Genomic DNA, 23700 nt, shown 5'->3' with positions numbered 1-23700 from the left:
TAAACCATCACTATCTGTGATATTATATACATCTTTGTCAATTATGTTCCCTATAGATCTAGCTGGTGAAAACGATATATATTATGTAAAAATAGCAGAAAGTTTAAGTGAATATATTTGCAATGTGTAGGAGAGTATGATCCATGTGAGTGAATACATTAAACATTCTCGGAAAAACACAGGTAAACAGGTGTGAGAACAACACGGGTAAAACAGATGTGATAACAACATTGGTAAAACAGGTATGAGAATTACACAGGTAAAACAGGTGTGATAACAACACAGGTAAACAGGTGGGAGAGCAACACGGGTAAAACAGGTGGAAGAACAACACAGGTAAAACAGGTGTGAGAACAACACAGGTAAACAGGTGGGATAACAACACAGGTAAAACAGGTGGGATAACAACACAGGTAAAACAGGTGGAAGAACAGCACAGGTAAAACATGTGGAAGAACCGTACAGGTAAAACAGGTGGAAGAACAGCACAGGTAGAACAGGTGTTATAACAACACAGGTAAAACAGGTGTGATAACAACACAGGTAAAACAAGTGTGATAACAACACAGGTAAAACAGGTGGTAGAACAGCACAGGTAAAATAGGTGTGAGAACAACACAGGTAAAACAAGTGTGATAACAACACAGGTAAAACAGGTGGAAGAACAGCACAGGTAAAATAGGTGTGAGAACAACACAGGTAAAACATGTGGAAGAACAGCACAGGTAAAATAGGTGTGAGAACAACACAGGTAAAACAGGTGGAAGAACCGTACAGGTAAAACAGGTGGAAGAACAGCACAGGTAGAACAGGTGTGATAACAACACAGGTAAAACAGGTGGAAGAACAGCACAGGTAGAACAGGTGTGATAACAACACAGGTAAAACAGGTGGAAGAACAGCACAGGTAGAACAGGTGTTATAACAACACAGGTAAAACAGGTGGAAGAACAGCACAGGTAGAACAGGTGTGATAACAACACAGGTAAAACAGGTGGAAGAACAGCACAGGTAGAACAGGTGTTATAACAACACAGGTAAAACATGTGGAAGAACAGCACAGGTAGAACAGGTGTGCTAACAACACAGGTAAAACAGGTGGTAGAACAGCACAGGTAAAATAGGTGTGAGAACAACACAGGTAAAACAAGTGTGATAACAACACAGGTAAAACATGTGGAAGAACAGCACAGGTAAAACAGGTGTGAGAACAACACAGGTAAAACAGGTGGGAGAACAACACAGGTAAAACATGTGGAAGAACAGCACAGGTAAAACAGGTGGAAGAACCGTACAGGTAAAACAGGTGGAAGAACAGCACAGGTAGAACAGGTGTTATAACAACACAGGTAAAACAGGTGGAAGAACAGCACAGGTAGAACAGGTGTGATAACAACACAGGTAAAACAGGTGGAAGAACAGCACCGGTAGAACAGGTGTTATAACAACGCAGGTAAAACAGGTGGAAGAACAGCACAGATAGAACAGGTGTGATAACAACACAGGTAAAACAGGTGGAAGAACAGCACAGGTAGAACAGGTGTTATAACAACACAGGTAAAACAGGTGGAAGAACAGCACAGGTAGAACAGGTGTGCTAACAACACAAGTAAAACAGGTGGAAGAACAGCACCGGTAGAACAGGTGTTATAACAACACAGGTAAAACAGGTGGAAGAACAGCACAGGTAGAACAGGTGTGATAACAACACAGGTAAAACAGGTGGAAGAACAGCACAGGTAGAACAGGTGTTATAACAACACAGGTAAAACAGGTGGAAGAACAGCACAGGTAGAACAGGTGTGATAACAACACAGGTAAAACAGGTGGAAGAACAGCACAGGTAGAACAGGTGTTATAACAACACAGGTAAAACATGTGGAAGAACAGCACAGGTATAACAGATGGGATAACAACACAGGTATAACAGATGGGATAACAACACAGGTATAACAGATGGGATAACAACACAGGTATAACAGATGGGATAACAACACAGGTATAACAAGTGGGTGAGAGAAAAAGAAGACACACTGTCCCAGAACAAGCCAGACTAGGTCATGAAGACAAGACTTGTCGATAATATGAATACTGCAGACAATTAAAACCTGTGGTGATTGTGAAATTGGCATTCCCTGATATTTCCAATGAGCTGAACGGATGTACACAAACTGGCACTGGTGAACTCTGAATTGTAGAGACTCAAGTGTATCTAATTGATAAGGTGTGATAAAATTGTCACATTTTAACTTTTTTATCGACTACTGTGCGAACTGTGCCTCACGGTTGTCACGTTGTCACGTGAGCATGTCTGCTTCCATTATGACATCCGTCCACATGCCACTTCTTTAGCGGAAATTTAATTTTAATCAAAACAATCTAATGGTGATTCCGTCTTTCTTTTTGTCACGAATGTGTCCGAATTGCACAAAAACTGACAGTATTATTATTAATATGACTCCCTAAATCTCCAATGCTCGACCAGTAGTGACGATATCACTAGAAATCAGAATGGTAGATTGAATGATCTTCAAAATAAACCTAAGAGTACTTTGTGACGTGTAAACACGGTCTTAAGGGAAAACAACATCGCGAGAAAGAATGCTAGAATTAATCACTCATCATGTAATGTAAACACAAGAATAAAATACAGAATGTGCTGTTACAGAGATAAATATAGGCTGTGTTATTATAACACACTTAACATCCTTCAAGGTGATCATGATATTGGTCTTTGATGTAGGATATCAAAGGATTTATTCGAGTATACGACTGTCAGAATCCACTGGGGAAAATTAGAGACAAATCACATTATAATTAATAGCTTATTTATTTAGATAATGTTAACAAATTATTATAAGTATGGTTTGTACCAGCTGTGATAAACTAATGTTTTTTTTTACAATATTTATCCATTTGTGACAAACCTACAAAGTATCCAGTGGAGATTCTATGCTTTGAAACCACGCTTAGAAGAATTAAGATCTGAAATGAGATCAATACATCTGCTATATTGATCATCTTATTTTAATTTGATGAATTATCGGGAAAATATTTGAAGCAGAGAGTCTCACTGTCTCAATGCGTGTTAGTTATTACAATAATTCTCAATACAATTCTGCTGTCTATCAGAACATCAAACTACAAACGATACCATGATAATGTTTTGGCGTTATTCGGTCATTTTTTAATTATTAAGATGTCAATCGTTGATAGCCGATATTTTTGTTAAGATGTTAATTCCAGCGCTGCAAAAAAACAACAAATTAATCCATTAAATCCGTTCTCTAAAAGACAAGAATAGTTTCCATTGCATTGATAATCATATGACGTCATTAGTTTTGATGTCATTAGATATAATAACACCTAGCAGAACAGGCAAGTTGTGTGTAGATATCACTTTTAAGAAAATGACCAAATCCAGACTCAAATAGAAAGATATTTAAAAAGAGGTTTTAAGTAATTAGATAACCGACAGTCTGATAAAATACCCCGCATATCATTAAACTCCTGATCACATTGATGTAGTCTCGTTTACTCAGACGCTTGATCACGTGATTCTCTGCTGGTGGAGCTTGTGGCAAGCACATCAGTCTGGATGAACGAGACTAACATTGATGTCAAAATGTCACGCGAGAGTACCATATATTATGGTATTATATTACGCTGACAGGGCTGTCTGTAATGTTCCTAGCTTTTTGATAGTACGAGTTGATTAATTTTATTTATCATAAAATTTCATCATCACAAATAGTTCACTATGTGATTGGTTTTGGGTTTATAACCTTGTTGAAAATTTAAGATAATTTAATATATGTCCTATAAAAGCGGTACTGAACATTTATGATATTTTAAACTTTCACTTCTGTAGAGGTAAAATAAAACACATGATTTCTATTGTTTTCAGCACCTTCCTTGATTCATGGACAAGTTAATACAGTGTATAATTTTTTTTCACTTCAAATTGATTTAAGACTAAATATTTATGATATTACGCATATCATGATAAAACAACTTGTCTTTGTCGTTTAGAATTAGTTTTATCTCACCATGTCTTTTGATAGACATCAATATTTATCTAACAACTTCATCAAGTAAAGCAGCATTTGGAAATGTCCCTTCACCACGTCATCGTTTGAGAAAAAGACTGATGAGTCTGTGAGCTTTCCTGTATACCTGGTACTAAAATTTAACAATATCATACTTCCCGAATTGTACAGTAAATCCCTAGTTTTAGATTATTACGTACTGTAGCCTGTGAGAAGACAGGACGTCTGTTTCTTTGTATCAAGCATGGCATCCCAGATGCTAACTTTAGTAGTCGAATGATTGTCATAAAAAATGCGTATATTAATTATATTCTTAATTCATCATTCAACGCTGATGTTTTCCTTTCCAAAGCTTTTTTTCTCCTAAGGATGCAAAGGATTTATTGGGGTTTTTTTCGAATGAAAATAATTTTATAACATACAATTAGGTTAAGACAACATCTGATTAACAAATGTATTGTGCAGTGTGTACAGTCTTAATATGACAGTAAATCTAAGTAAAATAGATTATGACCGGCTTTTGTGAACGTAGAAGCAATGTGTAATCTTCACAACAATATAAAAACAATAGTTACTACAGTATTAGTTTAAACATATTCCAAAAACCACAGACTTGTTAAAAAGTTTAGTAAGAATTGAACACACAGACTCTGTTTTTGCTTCCTTAATGATTCTAGACCTCATGTTGTCTGGACCTGAAGCTTTTGAAATATCTAACATGCTTATATCGTCTTTAACATCCTGCTTAAAAAATCAAGTTTATTGGGAATGGTAATTGTAAAGTGTTGTTAGAATCATCAATGGTAGATTTACTTAAAAAGTGATTATTGAATAATTCTGTTTCTTGTTTATTGTCTCCATAGTTTTTTTATAATTATATATCAGAGCAGGTACACTAAATGTTTTTGTTGAGAAGTTTGTATAAGTATTAATCAGATCCCATCAATCCTGTGTAGACACACATTTTATTTTATCTGTTAACTTTGAAATATAATCACGTTTCACTAATTGCGCCAATGGATGAACTTGGAGCCTGTCTATATTGTTGACAGAGGATAGGGTTTCGTGTAGTTTTTTTCTTTTTAGTGTAATCTTTTCCGATTATTCGTTGTGCATCCATGGTAGTTCGTAATGTCTTATGGGTACAATTGTTTTTGGAATATATATTTTTTGGCAATTTCCAAACCGTAGAAACTAATAAAATAGCGAAATTATCAACAACCATATTTGGAATTAGGCTAACCCAGTCAATGTTTTTTAAACTATCACAAAATATTTTTAATTATCTTTGTTGTACAAACTTGTCCTTGAAAGTTTTGATTAAATGCATTACGATCAACATCTAACACATGTAAACAAGACCGTGGTATCTTGTATCAGCTGGTAAAAAAGATTCGCCAACAACTTTCTTAATAACATTTTTATCATTTGTCAGCAATAAATAAAAAGAGAAGATGAGTGTTTTGTAAAATGAGTAGGCTCCACAACAAATTGATTGAAGTCGTATCCTTACACTAAATCAATAATGCGACCAGGATTTGTAGCTAATTGATTTCCATATTATTAATCCGATGATAGGTAAATAGCGTGTGATCAGATATGAAATGTGCTTTGGTTCTGTACTCATAAAGCAATGTATCACGTGCTTCATAAGACAGAATATTATTGAAAAAAACTTACCTTTCTAATTCAGTTACCATTGATTTATTTAACCTGTGGACAAAGGAGTCTTCCACTAAGTCGCAGAAATATTTCTCTCTTTTCCTGAACGGTTTTATCTATGCTTTGTTCCAGTATGAGATTCATAGCATCTTTCACCACATCGATGTTAGACAGAAGGATCTCAACCCGATGGGACAGATGCAGTGTTTATAACTTAGTCATCTTTTTCGCAAGTGATGAGATCACCCTACCCCACCAATAATGGGGTGAATGATTATCATTACCTCGCTGGCCTCGTTCTAAACTAGCATGTTTTTGTTGTCAACGTAGTTTGCATCGTTATCGTGCTCGAAATGTTGATGTGACGTCATTGTCTTGAGAACGTTATCCCCCGTCTCGACCCTAGACTGAGACAAGGAAATATCACAACGGTTAAAAGCGCGGAAATATCTGTCCGGGATAAAACATTGTCCTTGTCTCAAACTAGGGTTAAGAATAGGGTATTTCCCTGTCAGGACAATGATATGACGTCACAATAACAATTCACTGACGTCACGTCACCAATTCAATAAGCATTTCGTATCTATGACATCACGTCAACGCTGATTGTACAAACGGCACACAGGTAAACAACATTGTTTAATAGAAATTCATATAAGACACGGTAAATGCAAACTAATAATCAACCAACATAATACAGCTGTTTGTCCTTGTAGAACTCGTTAGTTATGCTAAGGACCTAAATATCAAAAGTGGCGACCGAAGAAATTCCGTAAACGATATGAGAAGGTGCGCTACCCCTATAATTCAGCACATTTTGTATATGTCAGATATCTGGTAGTTTTAGAAGAACAAGAACCGTGCCACTATATATTAAGTACCCTCGGGGACCAATATTTCACCAAAAACACACAAGTGAAGAGCGATCTTTAATACAAATATACACTAGGCACTAGAACCTTACAATGACTTAAACTGTCGTCTACTATTTGACCTGTTAAAATGACCTTAAACGCTGACAGTCAAAGACTCAGATTAAAAACTTTTGTCAAAAAAGACATTATTGTCGTTTACTCTTTAAGTGTATAGTATATATTACACATTATAAAGGGACCTAACCGAAACAAGATATTTGTGATTCCTTCAATCTGTCAGAGGAAAATCCTGGACATTTTGTAGGGGTATCAGCGAGATACATGTTTTGTATTGTTTGTAATCAAGTCCTTTCATTGCACAACTGCAACGCTTCGTGAACAATGTCGGAAGTGCAGACAGGAAAATTGGCAAGGATTTTTCAAACTATAATGCTTTCTATTAAAACGGTCGGTGTCCGGATCATTTTGTAATTAACAGAAAAATGGCGCCAATTTCAGGAGAGATATTTTCACTATATGTACATAAGCGTGTTTATATTATCCTGTGATAGACGTTGAGGTGCCTTGTAACGTCTCAAGTTCTTTGACCAAAGGATGAATTCATACAGATTAATGGGAACTTTGATATATGTATATGTTTATATGTCTGTATGAATAAACAAATCACATTTAATAATGGACAAAATACAAAGGAATATTTTGTCAGTCTCCCTAGGAGTTGGTCTCTTTCACCCAGACGCTTGATCATTTTGTTTCTGATGGCGTAACATGTACAGACATCAAAGAGTAGTTAAAAGTATACTTCCGGTATCGGGATTAGCTGGGAGAATTCACACTACTATCGAATCATGGAGGAGCAAGGAAAAACCGGAGATTAATTTGATAGGTTTCTGATGACAACAACTGGCCAGGAATATTAAATCTGGCTGGATGTTGAAGTCATAACGAAATAATAGCCGAACAGACATTATTATATATAGAACAGAGATCTTCAGTGAATCGATGTTATAATCACTTCAAACCAAATATTCGTTAAGCTAAATCCTCTAAGATATGATATGATACAGAACATCCAAATATTAGTATTTCAAGCTTAGAAAGAAAAGTTTAAGATATAAAAAAGACATACAATCTGAAATGCTTATATCTCTATTAACTTTAACACCATTGTGTCAAACAAATACAGAAATAACATTATAGCGCCATCCTCAATACTCTAAGGGTTACAATCACCTTCGATCTCTGCACCTCTAGAACCTTCCTCAATACTCCATGGGTTACAATCACCTTCGATGTCTGCACCCCTGGAACCATCCTCAATACTCCAGGGGTTACAATCACCTTCGATCTCTGCAACTCTAGAACCTTCCTCAATACCCCAGGGTTACAATCACCTTCGATCTCTGCACCCCTGGAACCATCCTCGATACTCCACGGGTTACAATCACCTTCGATCTCTGCAACTCTAGAACCATCCTCAATACTCCAGGGGTTACAATCACCTTCGATCTCTGCAACTCTAGAACCTTCCTCAATACTCCAGGGGTTACAATCACCTTCGATCTCTACACCCCTGGAACCATCCTCGATACTCCAGGGTTACAATCACCTTCGATCTCTGCACCTCTAGAGCCATCCTCAATACTCCAGGGGTTACAATCACCTTCGATCTCTGCACCCCTGGAACCATCCTCGATACTCCAGGAGTTACAATCACCTTCGATCTCTGCACCCCTGGAACCATCCTCGATACTACAGGGGTTACAATCACCTTCGATCTCTGCAATCCTGGAACCATCCTCAATACTCCAGGGGTTACAATCACCTTCGATCTCTACACCCCTGGAACCATCCTCAATACTCCAGGGGTTCAAATCACCTTCGATCTCTGCAACCCTGGAACCATCCTCAATACTCCAGGGGTTACAATCACCTTCGATCTCTGCAATCCTGGAACCATCCTCAATACTCCAGGGGTTACAATCACCTTCGATCTCTGCAATCCTGGAACCATCCTCAATACTCCAAGGGTTACAATCACCTTCGATCGCTGCACCTCTCGAACCATCCTCAATACTCCAAGGGTTACAATCACCTTCGATCTCTGCGCCCCTTGACATGTCGTGACAAAATAGAAGGCACAAACAAAGTACTTTGATATCAAAATATAAAACTAGTCTTATTATCTTGTCCTCAAGGTGTCACACATGAGGCTAAGGGGGGCAACTGCCCTCCCATTTGTCCCAGAGGTGACTTTTGTGAAACGTGTAAATCCGTTGAGTTTTTTTTATGTGGGGGGGGGGGGGGGGGGGGGGGGGGGGGGGTCCCATTTTTCAGTTTTCTGCATCTATATTTTTCATATCTATATTTCAGTGATTTTATCGATTCTACTTGCATTCTGTCGAAACTAACACCACACAAACTACACTCAGCTCAGGTAACAGAATCAGAACTCTCATTTTCCCGTTAGCCGCGATGGAAACGGATGCAACAAATCATTTGACAGGTCAGATTACGTTCATCCTAAAAGAACCGAATGATGTATGAACACATTTAAATCCGAACTCGAATAAACAAGTAATGCAGCGATGACAGGTTGATTGATGCGAGTCCGAGTTTGTTGATCAACAAGGAAGAGACGACTTAAAATTTTGATATGATTAATATTGTAGTATGGTCTGTGGAATCAGACATCTTGGTTAAGTTGGACACAGAACGTCTTGTAACTAAATGTGAAGGCTCATAGAAGATTATGTCTTCTCTAAAACTGAAAAATCTGCATTTACCTGAATTTTAGTTTTTTGAAACGAGACAGCTTTGAGCTTGAATATTGTTGATCGAAAAGAAAACGCCAGCTAACTCTCCATTTGACCCTAACCAACTCGTTTTTTTTTACCTGAGCAGTAGTCTATGCTGATTTTTGATGTTTATGTATGTTGTCATTTACTGATATTTCTTATTGATTGTTATGTACATGTAGTCCGACATTATTTTGTTTCCATTTGTATCTTTTCTAACTTTGATTTATTTCAATACATTATATCGACTTATCCCAGTATTATTGTGTCGTTATTTTCCTTCAAAATACGCTCAAAATGCAGGAAATGGAGCCAAAATTTTCTGGGGGAGGGCCCTCAGAACCCTCGCCAAAGCTTCGCGCCTTCGGCGCTCGCGACGCACGGCTTCGCCGTCGTTGCCAGATTTTTGCCCCCCTCCCCCCCCTCAACTTTAGATCCTTGCTACGCCACTGTTCCTTAATATAATTATGTCAAAATTTGTTCGTTTCATTAATCAATAGAATGGAATTGTATGTCATGACCCAATGAGCCTGTACCACGGTGCCGATATGCTGACTTTTATTTGAAAGATGAATAAAGGATTGCCTTGTCATGACTGGTCAAGTTATTGAAATTTAGGGGGACGTAGTTTTATCAATAATGATACTGTAAGTCAACAAAGTTCAAAGGTGAATTTTAGCCGTTACTACATTGTATATCCAAATTTTACATAAACGTAACAATGAAGTAAGCAATTCAACTAAATAGTTATTTTTCCTATTCTCCTTTTCGTGATTTTTCATAGACAGGTATCCTTTATCTAACATCGCAAAGGACTGACTGTGCTTATAAGCGGGTACAAAAACGCCAGTAACATACAGCATACTAGTAGTGCTTTCGCTCTCTCTATCGATCGATGTGTAACAGCACAATAGGTAATTACACCTGCCTGTTCAGTCTTTACCCTCTATAGTCAATGTACTGTGGTTTCCTTTCAGGCGGGGAAATAACTCCGCTCTACAATAGACTCCAGTGAGAAGATCTCTAGCCATTTAACTCCAGAGGTGTTGTGATTGTATACCTTATATTGTATCTCAAGGTATAAAGGCGACCAAGTATACATACATCGAACGGTATTTAATTTTAATGAGTCCTTTACATTCAAAACGAACATAGGATTGTAGACTTGTCAGGCAGTCCAAAGCCATTTTTTGTCAATGTTAACCGTCATTTGAACAGATGAAATAGTATACGACAGCCCACTCCTACAAACATATAAATATATATGACAAGTTGATCAAGTAACATCGTAACGGATGTAGTCTGGTATCGCTAATGATATTACCTGACATCACTAGAGTCCTCATATTATCTGACATCGCTGGAGTCCTCATATTATCTGACATCGCTAGATAGAGTCCTCATATTATCTGACATCGCTAGATAGAGTCCTCATATTATCTGACATCGCTGGAATCCTCATATTATCTGACATCACTAGATAGAGTCCTCATATTATCTGACATCGCTAGATAGAGTCCTCATATTATCTGACATCGCTGGAGTCCTCATATTATCTGACATCGCTAGAGTCCTCATATTATCTGACATCGCTAGATAGAGTCCTCATATTATCTGACATCGCTGGAATCCTCATATTATCTGACATCGCTAGATAGAGTCCTCATATTATCTGACATCACTAGAGTCCTCATATTATCTGACTTCGCTGGAGTCCTCATATTATCTGACATCGCTAGATAGAGTCCTCATATTATCTGACATCGCTAGATAGAGTCCTCATATTATCTGACATCACTAGAGTCCTCATATTATCTGACATCGCTAGAGTCCTCATATTATCTGACATCGCTAGAGTCCTCATATTATCTGACATCGCTAGAGTCCTCATATTATCTGACATCGCTAGAGTCCTCATATTATCTGACATCGCTAGATAGAGTCCTCATATTATCTGACATCGCTAGAGTCCTCATATTATCTGACATCGCTAGATAGAGTCCTCATATTATCTGACATCGCTAGATAGAGTCCTCATATTATCTGACATCGCTAGATAGAGTCCTCATATTATCTGACATCGCTAGATAGAGTCCTCATATTATCTGACATCGCTAGATAGAGTCCTCATATTACCTGACATCGATAGAGTCCTCATATTATCTGACATCACTAGATAGAGTCCTCATATTATCTGACATCGCTAGAGTCCTCATATTATCTGACATCGCTAGAGTCCTCATATTATCTGACATCGCTAGAGTCCTCATATTATCTGACATCGCTAGAGTCCTCATATTATCTGACATCGCTAGAGTCCTCATATTATCTGACATCACTAGATAGAGTCCTCATATTATCTGACATCACTAGATAGAGTCCTCATATTATCTGCCATCGCTAGATAGAGTCCTCATATTATCTGACATCACTAGATAGAGTCCTCATATTATCTGACATCGCTAGAGTCCTCATATTATCTGACATCACTAGATAGAGTCCTCATATTATCTGATATCACTAGATAGAGTCCTCATATTATCTGACATCGCTAGATAGAGTCCTCATATTACCTGACATCGATAGAGTCCTCATATTATCTGACTTCGCTAGAGTCCTCATATTATCTGACATAGCTGGAGTCCTCATATTATCTGACATCGCTAGATAGAGTCCTCATATTATCTGACATCACTAGATAGAGTCCTCATATTATCTGACATCACTAGATAGAGTCCTCATATTATCTGACATCGCTAGAGTCCTCATATTATCTGACATCGCTAGAGTCCTCATATTATCTGACATCGCTAGAGTCCTCATATTATCTGACATCGCTAGAGTCCTCATATTATCTGACATCGCTAGAGTCCTCATATTATCTGACATCGCTAGATAGAGTCCTCATATTATCTGACATCGCTAGATAGAGTCCTCATATTATCTGACATCGCTAGATAGAGTCCTCATATTATCTGACATCGCTAGAGTCCTCATATTATCTGACATCGCTAGATAGAGTCCTCATATTATCTGACATCGCTAGAGTCCTCATATTATCTGACATCGCTAGATAGAGTCCTCATATTAACTGACATCGCTAGATAGAGTCCTCATATTATCTGACATCGCTAGATAGAGTCCTCATATTATCTGACATCGCTAGATAGAGTCCTCATATTAACTGATATCGCTGGAGTCCTCACATTATCTGACATCGCTAGAGTCCTCATATTATCTGACATCGCTAGATAGAGTCCTCATATTATCTGACATCGCTAGATAGAGTCCTCATATTATCTGACATCGCTAGAGTCCTCATATTATCTGACATCGCTAGATAGAGTCCTCATATTATCTGACATCGCTAGATAGAGTCCTCATATTACCTGACATCACTAATGTCCTCATATTATCTGACATCGCTAGATAGAGTCCTCATATTATCTGACATCGCTAGAGTCCTCATATTATCTGACATCGCTAGATAGAGTCCTCATATTATCTGACATCGCTAGATAGAGTCCTCATATTACCTGACATCACTAAAGTCCTCATATTATCTGACATCGCTAGATAGAGTCCTCATATTATCTGACATCGCTAGAGTCCTCATATTATCTGACATCGCTAGAGTCCTCATATTATCTGACATCGCTAGATAGAGTCCTCATATTATCTGACATCGCTAGATAGAGTCCTCATATTATCTGACATCGCTAGAGTTCTCATATTATCTGACATCGCTAGATAGAGTCCTCATATTATCTGACATCGCTAAAGTCCTCATATTATCTGACATCGCTAGAGTCCTCATATTATCTGACATCGCTAGAGTCCTCATATTATCTGACATCGCTAGATATATTACCTGACATCACTAAAGTCCTCATATTATCTGACATCGCTAGATAGAATCCTCATATTATCTGACATCGCTAGAGTCCTCATATTATCTGACATCGCTAGATAGAGTCCTCATATTACCTGACATCACTAAAGTCCTCATATTATCTGACATCGCTAGATAGAGTCCTCATATTATCTGACATCGCTAGATAGAGTCCTCATATTATCTGACATCGCTAGAGTCCTCATATTATCTGACATCGCTAGAGTCCTCATATTATCTGACATCGCTAGAGTCCTCATATTATCTGACATCGCTAGATAGAGTCCTCATATTATCTGACATCGCTAGAGTCCTCATATTATCTGACATCGCTAGAGTCCTCATATTACCTGACATCACTAAAGTCCTCATATTATCTGACATCGCTAGATAGAGTCCTCATATTATCTGACATCGCTAGATAGAGTCCTCATATTATCTGACATCGCTAGATAGAGTCCTCATATTATCTGACATCGCTAGAGTCCTCATATTATCTGACATCGCTAGAGTCCTCATATTATCTGACATCGCTAGATAGAGTCCTCATATTATCTGACATCGCTAGAGTCCTCATATTATCTGACATCGCTAGAGTATATTATGTGACATCGCTAGATAGAGTCCTCATATTATCTGACATCGCTAGAGTCCTCATATTATCTGACATCGCTAGAGTCCATATTATCTGACATCGCTAGATAGAGTCCTCATATTATCTGACATCGCTAGAGTCCTCATATTATCTGACATCGCTAGATAGAGTCCTCATATTATCTGCCATCGCTAGATAGAGTCCTCATATTATCTGACATCACTAGATAGAGTCCTCATATTATCTGACATCGCTAGAGTCCTCATATTATCTGACATCACTAGATAGAGTCCTCATATTATCTGATATCACTAGATAGAGTCCTCATATTATCTGACATCGCTAGATAGAGTCCTCATATTACCTGACATCGATAGAGTCCTCATATTATCTGACTTCGCTAGAGTCCTCATATTATCTGACATAGCTGGAGTCCTCATATTATCTGACATCGCTAGATAGAGTCCTCATATTATCTGACATCGCTGGAATCCTCATATTAACTGACATCGCTGGAGTCCTCACATTATCTGACATCGCTAGAGTCCTCAAAAATCGGACGATATCTAAGTATCGACAAGTTAGAGGCCTCCAATTTGTTGACAACGTCATTTCTTATTTGATAAGGTTAAATATCTTATATACTAGTCCTTTCTACCAATTCTCGTCTTAATGCGATGAATAGAGCAAAAGTGTTTGCAAATTGAAAATGCAGTAGCCAATAAGAAGCCATTTTGAATTTCGTCCTGATATATGTACGTTGCATAATTAGGGTTTGTCATGCAAAGGCATGCGAGGTTTTATTAGTATCCCTCCAGTAGCGTCAGACTTTGTGAAGTTGTATTAGTGTGCTTTATGTAGTTTCAATAACCTTCCCACTTTATTGAGGGAATTAACTTTCTAACAATCGACTGATTAAGTCCGATTAAACCCTACTTACATGGTATCTATATATTGTTAAGCATCTACTTTAATCTTATAAATTTTCGCTAGATTTAATTTTCGTGGTCTTTAAAACATTTCGTGCACATTGAAATTCGTGGATAAATAATGCTGAATATATTTACTTATGGTTACATTAAAACTTCGTGGGTGAACCTATTGTAAGTTACACATCTGTGTATATGAATATATTCACTTCAATATCAAAATGATAGATTTAAATACACGTACCCACATAAACGAAGCTATTGTGATTGTAAGAGAATATATGGCGTTGTCATAACAGAGGTAAGTTATCTTTGTAAAGAATATAACCCGGGTGTCATAACAGAGGTAAGTTATCTTTGTAAAGAATATATCCCGGGTGTCATAACAGAGGTGAGTTATCTGTGTAAGGAATCTACCCCGATTGTCATAACAGAGGTAAGTATCTGTGTAAGGAATATATCCCGGGTGTCATAACAGAGGTGAGTTATCTGTGTAAGGAATCTACCCCGATTGTCATAACAGAGGTAAGTTATCTTTGTAAAGAATATAACCCGGGTGTCACAACAGAGGTAAGTTATCTGTGTAAGGAATATATCCCGGGTGTCATAACAGAGGTAAGTTATCTGTGTAAGGAATATATCCCGGGTGTCACAACAGAGGTAAGTATCTGTGTAAGGAATATATCCCGGGTGTCATAACAGAGGTAAGTTATCTGTGTAAGGAATATATCCCGGGTGTCATAACAGAGGTAAGTTATCTTTGTAAAGAATATATCCCGGGTGTCACAACAGAGGTAAGTTATCTGTGTAAGGAATATATCCCGGGTGTCATAACAGAGGTAAGTTATCTGTGTAAGGAATATATCCCGGGTGTCACAACAGAGGTAAGTTATCTGTGTGAGTAATCTACCCCGAGTGTCACAATAGAGGTAAGTTATCTGTGTAAGGAATATATCCCGGGTGTCATAACAGAGGTAAGTTATCTGTGTAAAGAATATATCCCGGGTGTCATAACAGAGGTAAGTTATCTGTGTAAGTAACAGAGGTAATATATATCCGGGTGTCATAACAGAGGTAAGTTATCTGTGTAAAGAATATATCCCGGGTGTCATAACAGAGGTAAGTTATCTGTGTAAGGAATATATCCCGGGTGTCATAACAGAGGTAAGTTATCTGTGTAAGGAATATATCCCGGGTGTCATAACAGAGGTAAGTTATCTGTGTAAGGAATATATCCCGGGTGTCATAACAGAGGTAAGTTATCTGTGTAAGGAATATATCCCGGGTGTCATAACAGAGGTAAGTTATCTGTGTAAGGAATATATCCCGGGTGTCATAACAGAGGTAAGTTATCTGTGTAAAGAATATATCCCGGGTGTCATAACAGAGGTAAGTTATCTGTGTAAAGAATATATCCCGGGTGTCATAACAGAGGTAAGTTATCTTTGTAAAGAATATATCCCGGGTGTCATAACAGAGGTAAGTTATCTTTGTAAAGAATATATCCCGGGTGTCACAACAGAGGTAAGTTATCTGTGTAAGGAATATATCCCGGGTGTCACAACAGAGGTAAGTTATCTGTGTACGGAATATATCCCGGGTGTCACAACAGATGTTATTTACCCAATTTGTTAGAAACATAGCTCCTTTTTGCGAGGGATATTCAGGGAAAAAACGTTATAAAGTAATAATACGTTTAACCAATCTACATTTGATCATTTGTCTTTATTTTTATGTCGGCAGGTGATGTCCCCGTTTTTTCTAACCTGGACGGTACACACACCATGATCTTCTGTGTCATCAAAACAGCTACCATATAAATTGTTTTCAACCCAAATAAGCCATATTCTTATATTTGAAGGATCACAGCAACAAACCCGTAAGACATAATACACATTTAGCTTCATATTTGACAGAATATGTTCTGATGGGATCTTGAAACTGTGTGTCGTGAATATTTTCAGTCATCTGTTCATGAAAAAGCCCATGTATTCACTACGTCATATTAATGACAAAGATTGAGGAAGCAGGAGGGTAACTACCTAGAAATGGAAATACACAAAAAGGAAAACGTAATCAACACGTTAGTAATACAACTTGTTAGAAAGTTGGCCATGTTGATTTTAGTGTAGGGAATGATCAGGGCAAATGTACAGATGTCATTGATTTTCGATGGGAAGACACGATCAACGGCCATTACATATAAATTACTTATAATATAAGGTTAATGCATCACCAATATATCGGAAAGTGGAATTAAAAGATTTATGAGATCTATTTTGATAAGTCTTTTAATAAATTAATTCTTGTACGGAAACAAGCTAGTTAGCAAACCGAATGTTACATTTTGTTCCTATGGGAATGTTTGTAGACTGATACTGTTATCGTCAGCCCCGAGTTATACCTCCTGTGTATGTCTGTAATATAGAATCGTCTTCAGTACATAGATAGATAGCCCGCTTCCCCCATAACAGTGCCATTGCTGTGCTACGAAATACGATTTACGTCAATCTCCAGAGACATACATGATAACTTTCATGTCTTTCTCATGTCTACTTATAATGCACCAACATTTTCATTCCGTTGAAGAGTTTATGAAACAATATGCTACAGCCTTAAACAATAAACGAAACAATGTTTCATGATCCGGACGGTCAGAACTACAAAATTTTAACAAGCCGTATGTGCTTAAGCAATATTATATATTTGTCATTAGTTAATACATTATCTACATTCGAAAGAATCACTTCAGATACAACTTGTATACTATAAAACATGTGTGAAATGTTTTTGTGAAACAACACCGTAAACAGTCCTATCCAAACCTTAACACTTACATTATCTTAAATAAAAAAGATTATCCACCGCTTTTCTCGATCTTCGCTAACAAACTTGATTTCCCAGTTTCTGGACAGAACATTCCCGCTTCCCCAATTTTTCCGTGTCGTGGTTGATATGATATTTTAGTGTTTGATTCTTATCTCACGATTTACATGTTAGATGTCGATAGTGCAATGTCGTTTACTGTTTCGGGAGATGCAGGTTAATAAATATATCAAAAGACATCCTATTTGTAATATCTTCTCATCGGAGGGTATCCTTATTCATAGAGATACAAAGGTCTCTGTGTTGGGTACTTCACTATTCCGGAACACCTGGTCTTATTCCGCTCCTATCATTATATGCTTATCTACTTTTGATTTAGAATTTGGATTTTGTAAATAAATACATTTCCTCGATGCGTTCGTTGGTTGCTAGCCAGCAATTTTTGTATCTTAGATGTCAACGACACGATTATAAATAATACCCTACATTAAAACCTTAAGAAGGAAAACAAACCGAAGGAAGGTGGGATTCCAGTTTAATATTTGTTGTCCTCTTCCAGGCTGTACGGAACATCTCTGGTAATGTAGCAGCACTATATTGTTATGCGCATGTGTTTTACCTGCTTCTTTGTAATTTTGTCAATTTCTCATGTGCCGAAATATTTATAGTTTTTTGCTATGCTATGTGTATGGGAATCCTATGTCAACTATCTGGTATTTGTCAGGCCAGTGGTCTTCTATATGGTAGCATTAACTACTCGTATGAAGATAATGTAAAAATATGTCAAATCACTCATATATACTTAACTCAAATCTCTCTCTCTCTCTCTCTCTCTCTCTCTCTCTCTCTCTCTCTCTCTCTCTCTCTCTCTCTCTCTCTCTCTCTCTCTCTCTCTCTCTCTCTCTCTCTCTCTCTCTCTCTCCTTCTCTTCGCATAATAATTGTATTTAAACTTTAAACATGTCGTCTTGTCTTGTTAATATGTATTTTGTCAAACTTTATAGGAAAGACTTTGATATAAGTTAGAAAATGTGTGCCCAATCCTATCTGTATATTTGATACCAATAAAATATGTTTAAATAAATGGTCTTGAAGGGGGGTGTCCTGGTAGTAAGAGAGCGATGAGGGTTTTTCCCAAAAGGCACAACATCACGAGACGGTCCGTGAACACAGATCCCTGTGAAACACTTGCCGCCTCTAGACGATAATACTTATGGTAGGCCTCGTTAACAGACTGCATGATGGCACCCTTCTTTACAATACTCTTGACGTTAATTCAGTTATATCAAATTTGATGAGCGAAATAATATACAGGTTATTACAGTGTATTTTATACAAGTTTTTATAAATAAAAAGTAAAAATCTGTTCAGATAGAAAATGGAATTGTGGGGCCCAGATGTTGTGCTGTTTCTAGAGTATAATTTACATGTAGCTATATCTATCACTGGTTTCAAGAAGGTAAAGGGTGATCCGTGACCTCAATCGTCCACAATAATGGCAATAGTCATACTCCAGGTCACGTGAAACTAAACCAGATGGATGACGTCTACACGACAGTGATTGGGAAAAAATGTTGAAAAGTTAAATGGCACAGACTAAAAAATATAAATGGCAAATTATAAAGATCTAGTAGAAATGAGTTAATACTTTTAAACATTAGAATCCGTTATCCGTTAGTCGAGATTTTTTAAGAATCTACTTACGTTCTTTTACTGTTTGTACAGAGAATGTAAGGGCTACAGGCGCTGTTCCAGCAGGTGTTCACACTCTGACTTTTCGAGTGATTGACACGTCTGGAGGAATTGATACCGGCACGCTCACTGTCACAGTAACTAACTCCGTGAGTAACATACGGGCACCCTCACTGTCACAGTAACTAACTCAGTGAGTAACATACGGGCACCCTCACTGTCACAGTAACTGACTCCGTGAGTAACATACGGGCACCCTCACTGTCACAGTAAATAACTAAGTTAGTAACATACGGACACGCTCACTGTCAAAGTAACTAACTCCGTGAGTAACATACGGACACGCTCACTGTCACAGTAACTAACTCCGTGAGTAACATACGGACACGCTCACTGTCACAGTAACTAACTCCGTGAGTATCATACGGGCAACCTCACTGTCACAGTCACTAACTCCGTGAGTAACATACGGACACGCTCACTGTCACAGTAACTAACTCCGTGATTAACATACGGGCACGCTAACTGTCACAGTAACTAACTCCGTGGGTAACATACGGACACGCTCACTGTCACAGTAACTAACTCCGTGAGTAACATACGGACACGCTCACTGTCACAGTAACTAACTCCGTGAGTAACATACGGACCCGCTCACTGTCACAGTTACTAACTCCGTGAGTAACATACGGGCACGCTAACTGTCACAGTAACTAATTCCGTGAGTAACATACGGACACGCTCACTTTCACAGTAACTAACTCAGTGAGTAACATACGGACACGCTCACTGTCACAGTAACTAACTCCGTGGGTAACATACGGGCACCCTCACTGTCACAGTAACTAACTCCGTGGGTAACATACGGACACGCTCACTGTCACAGTAACTAACTTCGTGAGTAACATACGTACACGCTCGCTGTCACAGTAACTAACTCAGTGAGTAACATACGGACACGCTCTCTGTCACCGTAACTAATTCCGTGAGTAACATACGGACACACTCACTGTCACAGTAACTAACTCCGTGAGTAACATACGGACACGCTCACTGTCATAGTAACTAACTCCGTGAGTAACATACGGGCAACCTAACTGTCACAGTAACTAACTCCGTGGGTAACATACGGGCACCCTCACTGTCACAGTAACTAACTCCGTGGGTAACATACGAACACGCTCACTGTCACAGTAACTAACTCCGTGAGTCACTGTCACAGTAACTAACTCCGTGGGTAACAGTACGAACAAGCTACGAACACGCTCACTGTCACAGTAACTAACTCCGTGTCACAGTAACATACTCCGTGAGTATCACGTGAGTAACATACGGGCACCCTCACTGTCACAGTAACTAACTCCGTGAGTAACATACGGACACGCTCACTGTCACAGTAACTAACTCCGTGAGTAACATACGGACACGCTCACTGTCACAGTAACTAACTCCGTGAGTAACATACGGACACGCTCACTGTCACAGTAACTACTGTCACAGTAACTAACTCCGTGAGTAACATACGGACACGCTCACTGTCACAGTTACTAACTCCGTGAGTAACATACGTACACCCTCACTGTCACAGTGACTAACTCCGTGAGTAACATACGAACAAGCTCACTGTCACAGTAACTAACTCAGTGAGTAACATACGGACACGCTCACTGTCACAGTAACTAACTCAGTGAGTAACATACGGGCAACCTCACTGTCACAGTCACTAACTCCGTGAGTATCATACGGGCAACCTCAATGTCATAGTAACAATCTCCGTGAGTATCATACGGGCACCCTCACTGTCACAGTAACTAACTCCGTGAGTAACATACGGGCACCCTCACTGTCACAGTTACTAACTCCGTGAGTATTATACGGGCACCCTCACTGTCACAGTTACTAACTCCGTGAGTATTATACGGGCAACCTCATTGTCACTGCTACTAACTCCGTGAGTAACATACGGGCACCCTCACAGGCATACAGATGTAAACATTTTCTGTGAATTCTTTGATGTAAAGATAATAATCTGTATATATATATATATAAATAGTAAATTCTTTTTCTACCATATTAGGTTAGAGTTTTTCACTCTCAAGGCACCAAATAATCATTCCAGCTGTTGTATAAACATATATGTACAGATGACTTTGACCGAAATGGCGCTTCACGTGCTCACATAAGTTCAAGCGCGGTATGAAATAGTTCTATATTGTTCTTGTCATTATCATTTGTTCATACATATTTCAATCATACATTGGACTTGAAAATCCTATATTTGTTAATTTCTCGTTATAAGTTGTTATAAATAATAATATTCTTAAAAAACAAATCAGGAATTATCATTTTTTAATATCAATCAGTGGCATTTTACTTCAGGTAATATTAATGCGCTGCAACCAAAGTTCGTAAACATTTTTTTGAAGAAACCGGTCACACAAACTCGTGGTTGTTTATGGTGTTCATTTCACCTACGTTAGTTATCTTTACAAAGTCACGCGCTAAAGTTCGTGTTTTTTGTAACTTTTGAAAAATAACTAACTCAAGTGAAATAAATACTATAAACAGCAGCCACTCGTTGTGTAATCTCTACTTACTTCCAAATGGTATAGTACCATACCTCAAATGAAAAATTAATCTCTAGCCTTTTTTTCAACGTTGATATGAATGAAATATTATTTTTCAGGTTTGCGCATTTTGAGGTGGTGTCCATGCTTAATTATGATTATGTGTGTTTTCTATACAGGCTCCAGTGTTAACAAACTCTGTCTGGACGGCCACAGCTGTCGAGTCAGACACGGATGAAGCTCAGCTCTTCCTTATAGAATATACTGATGCCTCGGCGTCAGACTACGTCGATTGTGTTGTTCAGTCCTCTACACCAGCATCTAGCGACTTTTTTGTCCGTTACGACTCCGCAAATAGCAGTGAGTACAAATCCTCTGTATATTTACTCTAAGAATGAGTCCCGTGACTATACAATACAAAACAAACGTTTGCATGTTATATCCTAACCTTATTAGAAGACATTAAGTCAGATTAATTACCAATTATATATTAGTTCTCAGCCTATCTTTTAATACATATGTAATAGATGTCATATTCATTTCTATATCCCCATTAAAATTTTAAACCGGGAACCCTGACTTATTAGTCTAAAGCTCAACCGATCGAACCGTTCTCTCTAGCCGTGCGGTTTATTGTGGCTGGCATTGTCCAGGGTTACATACTCCCCCTTTAGGAAATAACTCATCAACAAGTTTTCCAATGGTTACAATGATGTTTATGGGACATGCTAAGTATTATTCCCCGAGTTCCTACATGGGCGCCAATGTAATAGAGGTCATTATTTATTCCAATGCCTCTGTTAGGATATGAACCCGGGACCGCTGGCTTACTAGTCTGACGCTCAACCGATTTGGCCAAAGCGAAGTTCTCCATAGCTGAGTGGTATCTTTCTAAACTGTTAAGCTTCGAGAGCTTTTCATGAACGGTCCTTAAAATCGTGAAACCTCGTAAATTTCCACATACTTATAGATTCCGCTATAATCTATGCAAGAGAATGGATAAAACGAGAACATACTGTGTTGGATTCACTTTCAGGTTGGTCTATTATTCTTTAAAGTATTAGCAGCTTGAAATCTGAAGTGAGGAAAAAAGTATACAGGTCAGTGTTGCTCCATCCTGATGTTAAATCCACACTTGAAGATTTACATGACAGGTGTGTCATTGTGACTACAGAAATGGCGTCCAATAACTTAAATTCTTGTTAACACATTTCCTGGCTGCAAAAATAACTAAGCCTACTCGATGACGAAGGACACTCAACGTACGCATTATGCTTTCTAAAGTGGAAATACTGGCTAAACATACTTCAGTATTACAATTAGATTGGCTGTTAATGATACGATTACGGAACCCCCTCCGTTTACATTGGATTCTTCACCAGAATCCATGTAAACAGTATTTACTTGCTGGTCATCCAACTGTTAAACCAAATTTTTGTCCAAATTACACACTATCATTCAGAGAAACATCGAATCTGGGTCATAGTCTCATTGTGACACTGTCTACTCAAGAAGTGGAATAATATTAAATGGAGTTTATAGAACAACAAAAAGCTGTTGACCAACCTTCAACAACCTCATCTAAAAACATTTCTACTATAAGAACATTTGATTTTTCCACCCTGTACACCACAATACCTTATTCTAAAATGAAGGAACGCCTATATTCTCTTGTTATGAGATCTTTTGTTCTCCAAAAAAGGTGAACGGCGGTATAAATATATAGTTGTGAACTATACTGGAGCGTATTTCGTAAAATCTATGTTCAAATCAAAGATATATACGAAATCATCAAAATGACCGAGTTTCTGGGTGA

At 38.0% G+C, this 23700-nt stretch overlaps 2 protein-coding genes across 2 annotated transcripts in view; one reads left to right on the top strand and one right to left on the bottom strand.

The window, feature by feature from the left end:
• Positions 1-8706, bottom strand: part of LOC132562288 (solute carrier family 35 member F3-like) — a 50540-nt gene extending 41834 nt beyond the window's left edge. Inside the window, exon 1 of the mRNA XM_060227029.1 lies at positions 8358-8706. Within this exon, the coding sequence (XP_060083012.1) occupies positions 8358-8706 (349 nt within the window). The remainder of the gene's footprint in view (positions 1-8357) is intronic.
• A 355-nt stretch (positions 8707-9061) lies between these two features.
• LOC132562287 (cadherin EGF LAG seven-pass G-type receptor 1-like) overlaps positions 9062-23700 on the top strand; it is a 30159-nt gene continuing 15520 nt past the window's right edge. The window contains exons 1-3 of the mRNA XM_060227028.1: positions 9062-9092; positions 19351-19466; positions 22064-22244. Coding sequence (XP_060083011.1) covers positions 9062-9092; positions 19351-19466; positions 22064-22244 — 328 coding nt within the window. The remainder of the gene's footprint in view (positions 9093-19350; positions 19467-22063; positions 22245-23700) is intronic.

This window comes from Ylistrum balloti, unplaced genomic scaffold (genome assembly GCF_031769215.1).
Source record: "Ylistrum balloti isolate Yb309-2 unplaced genomic scaffold, AGI_CSIRO_Ybal_v1 Utg371388, whole genome shotgun sequence".
Lineage (NCBI taxonomy): Eukaryota > Metazoa > Mollusca > Bivalvia > Pectinida > Pectinidae > Ylistrum > Ylistrum balloti.
The sequence above is the reverse complement of the archived record's forward strand: the minus strand, read 5'-3'. Positions and strand labels throughout refer to the sequence as shown.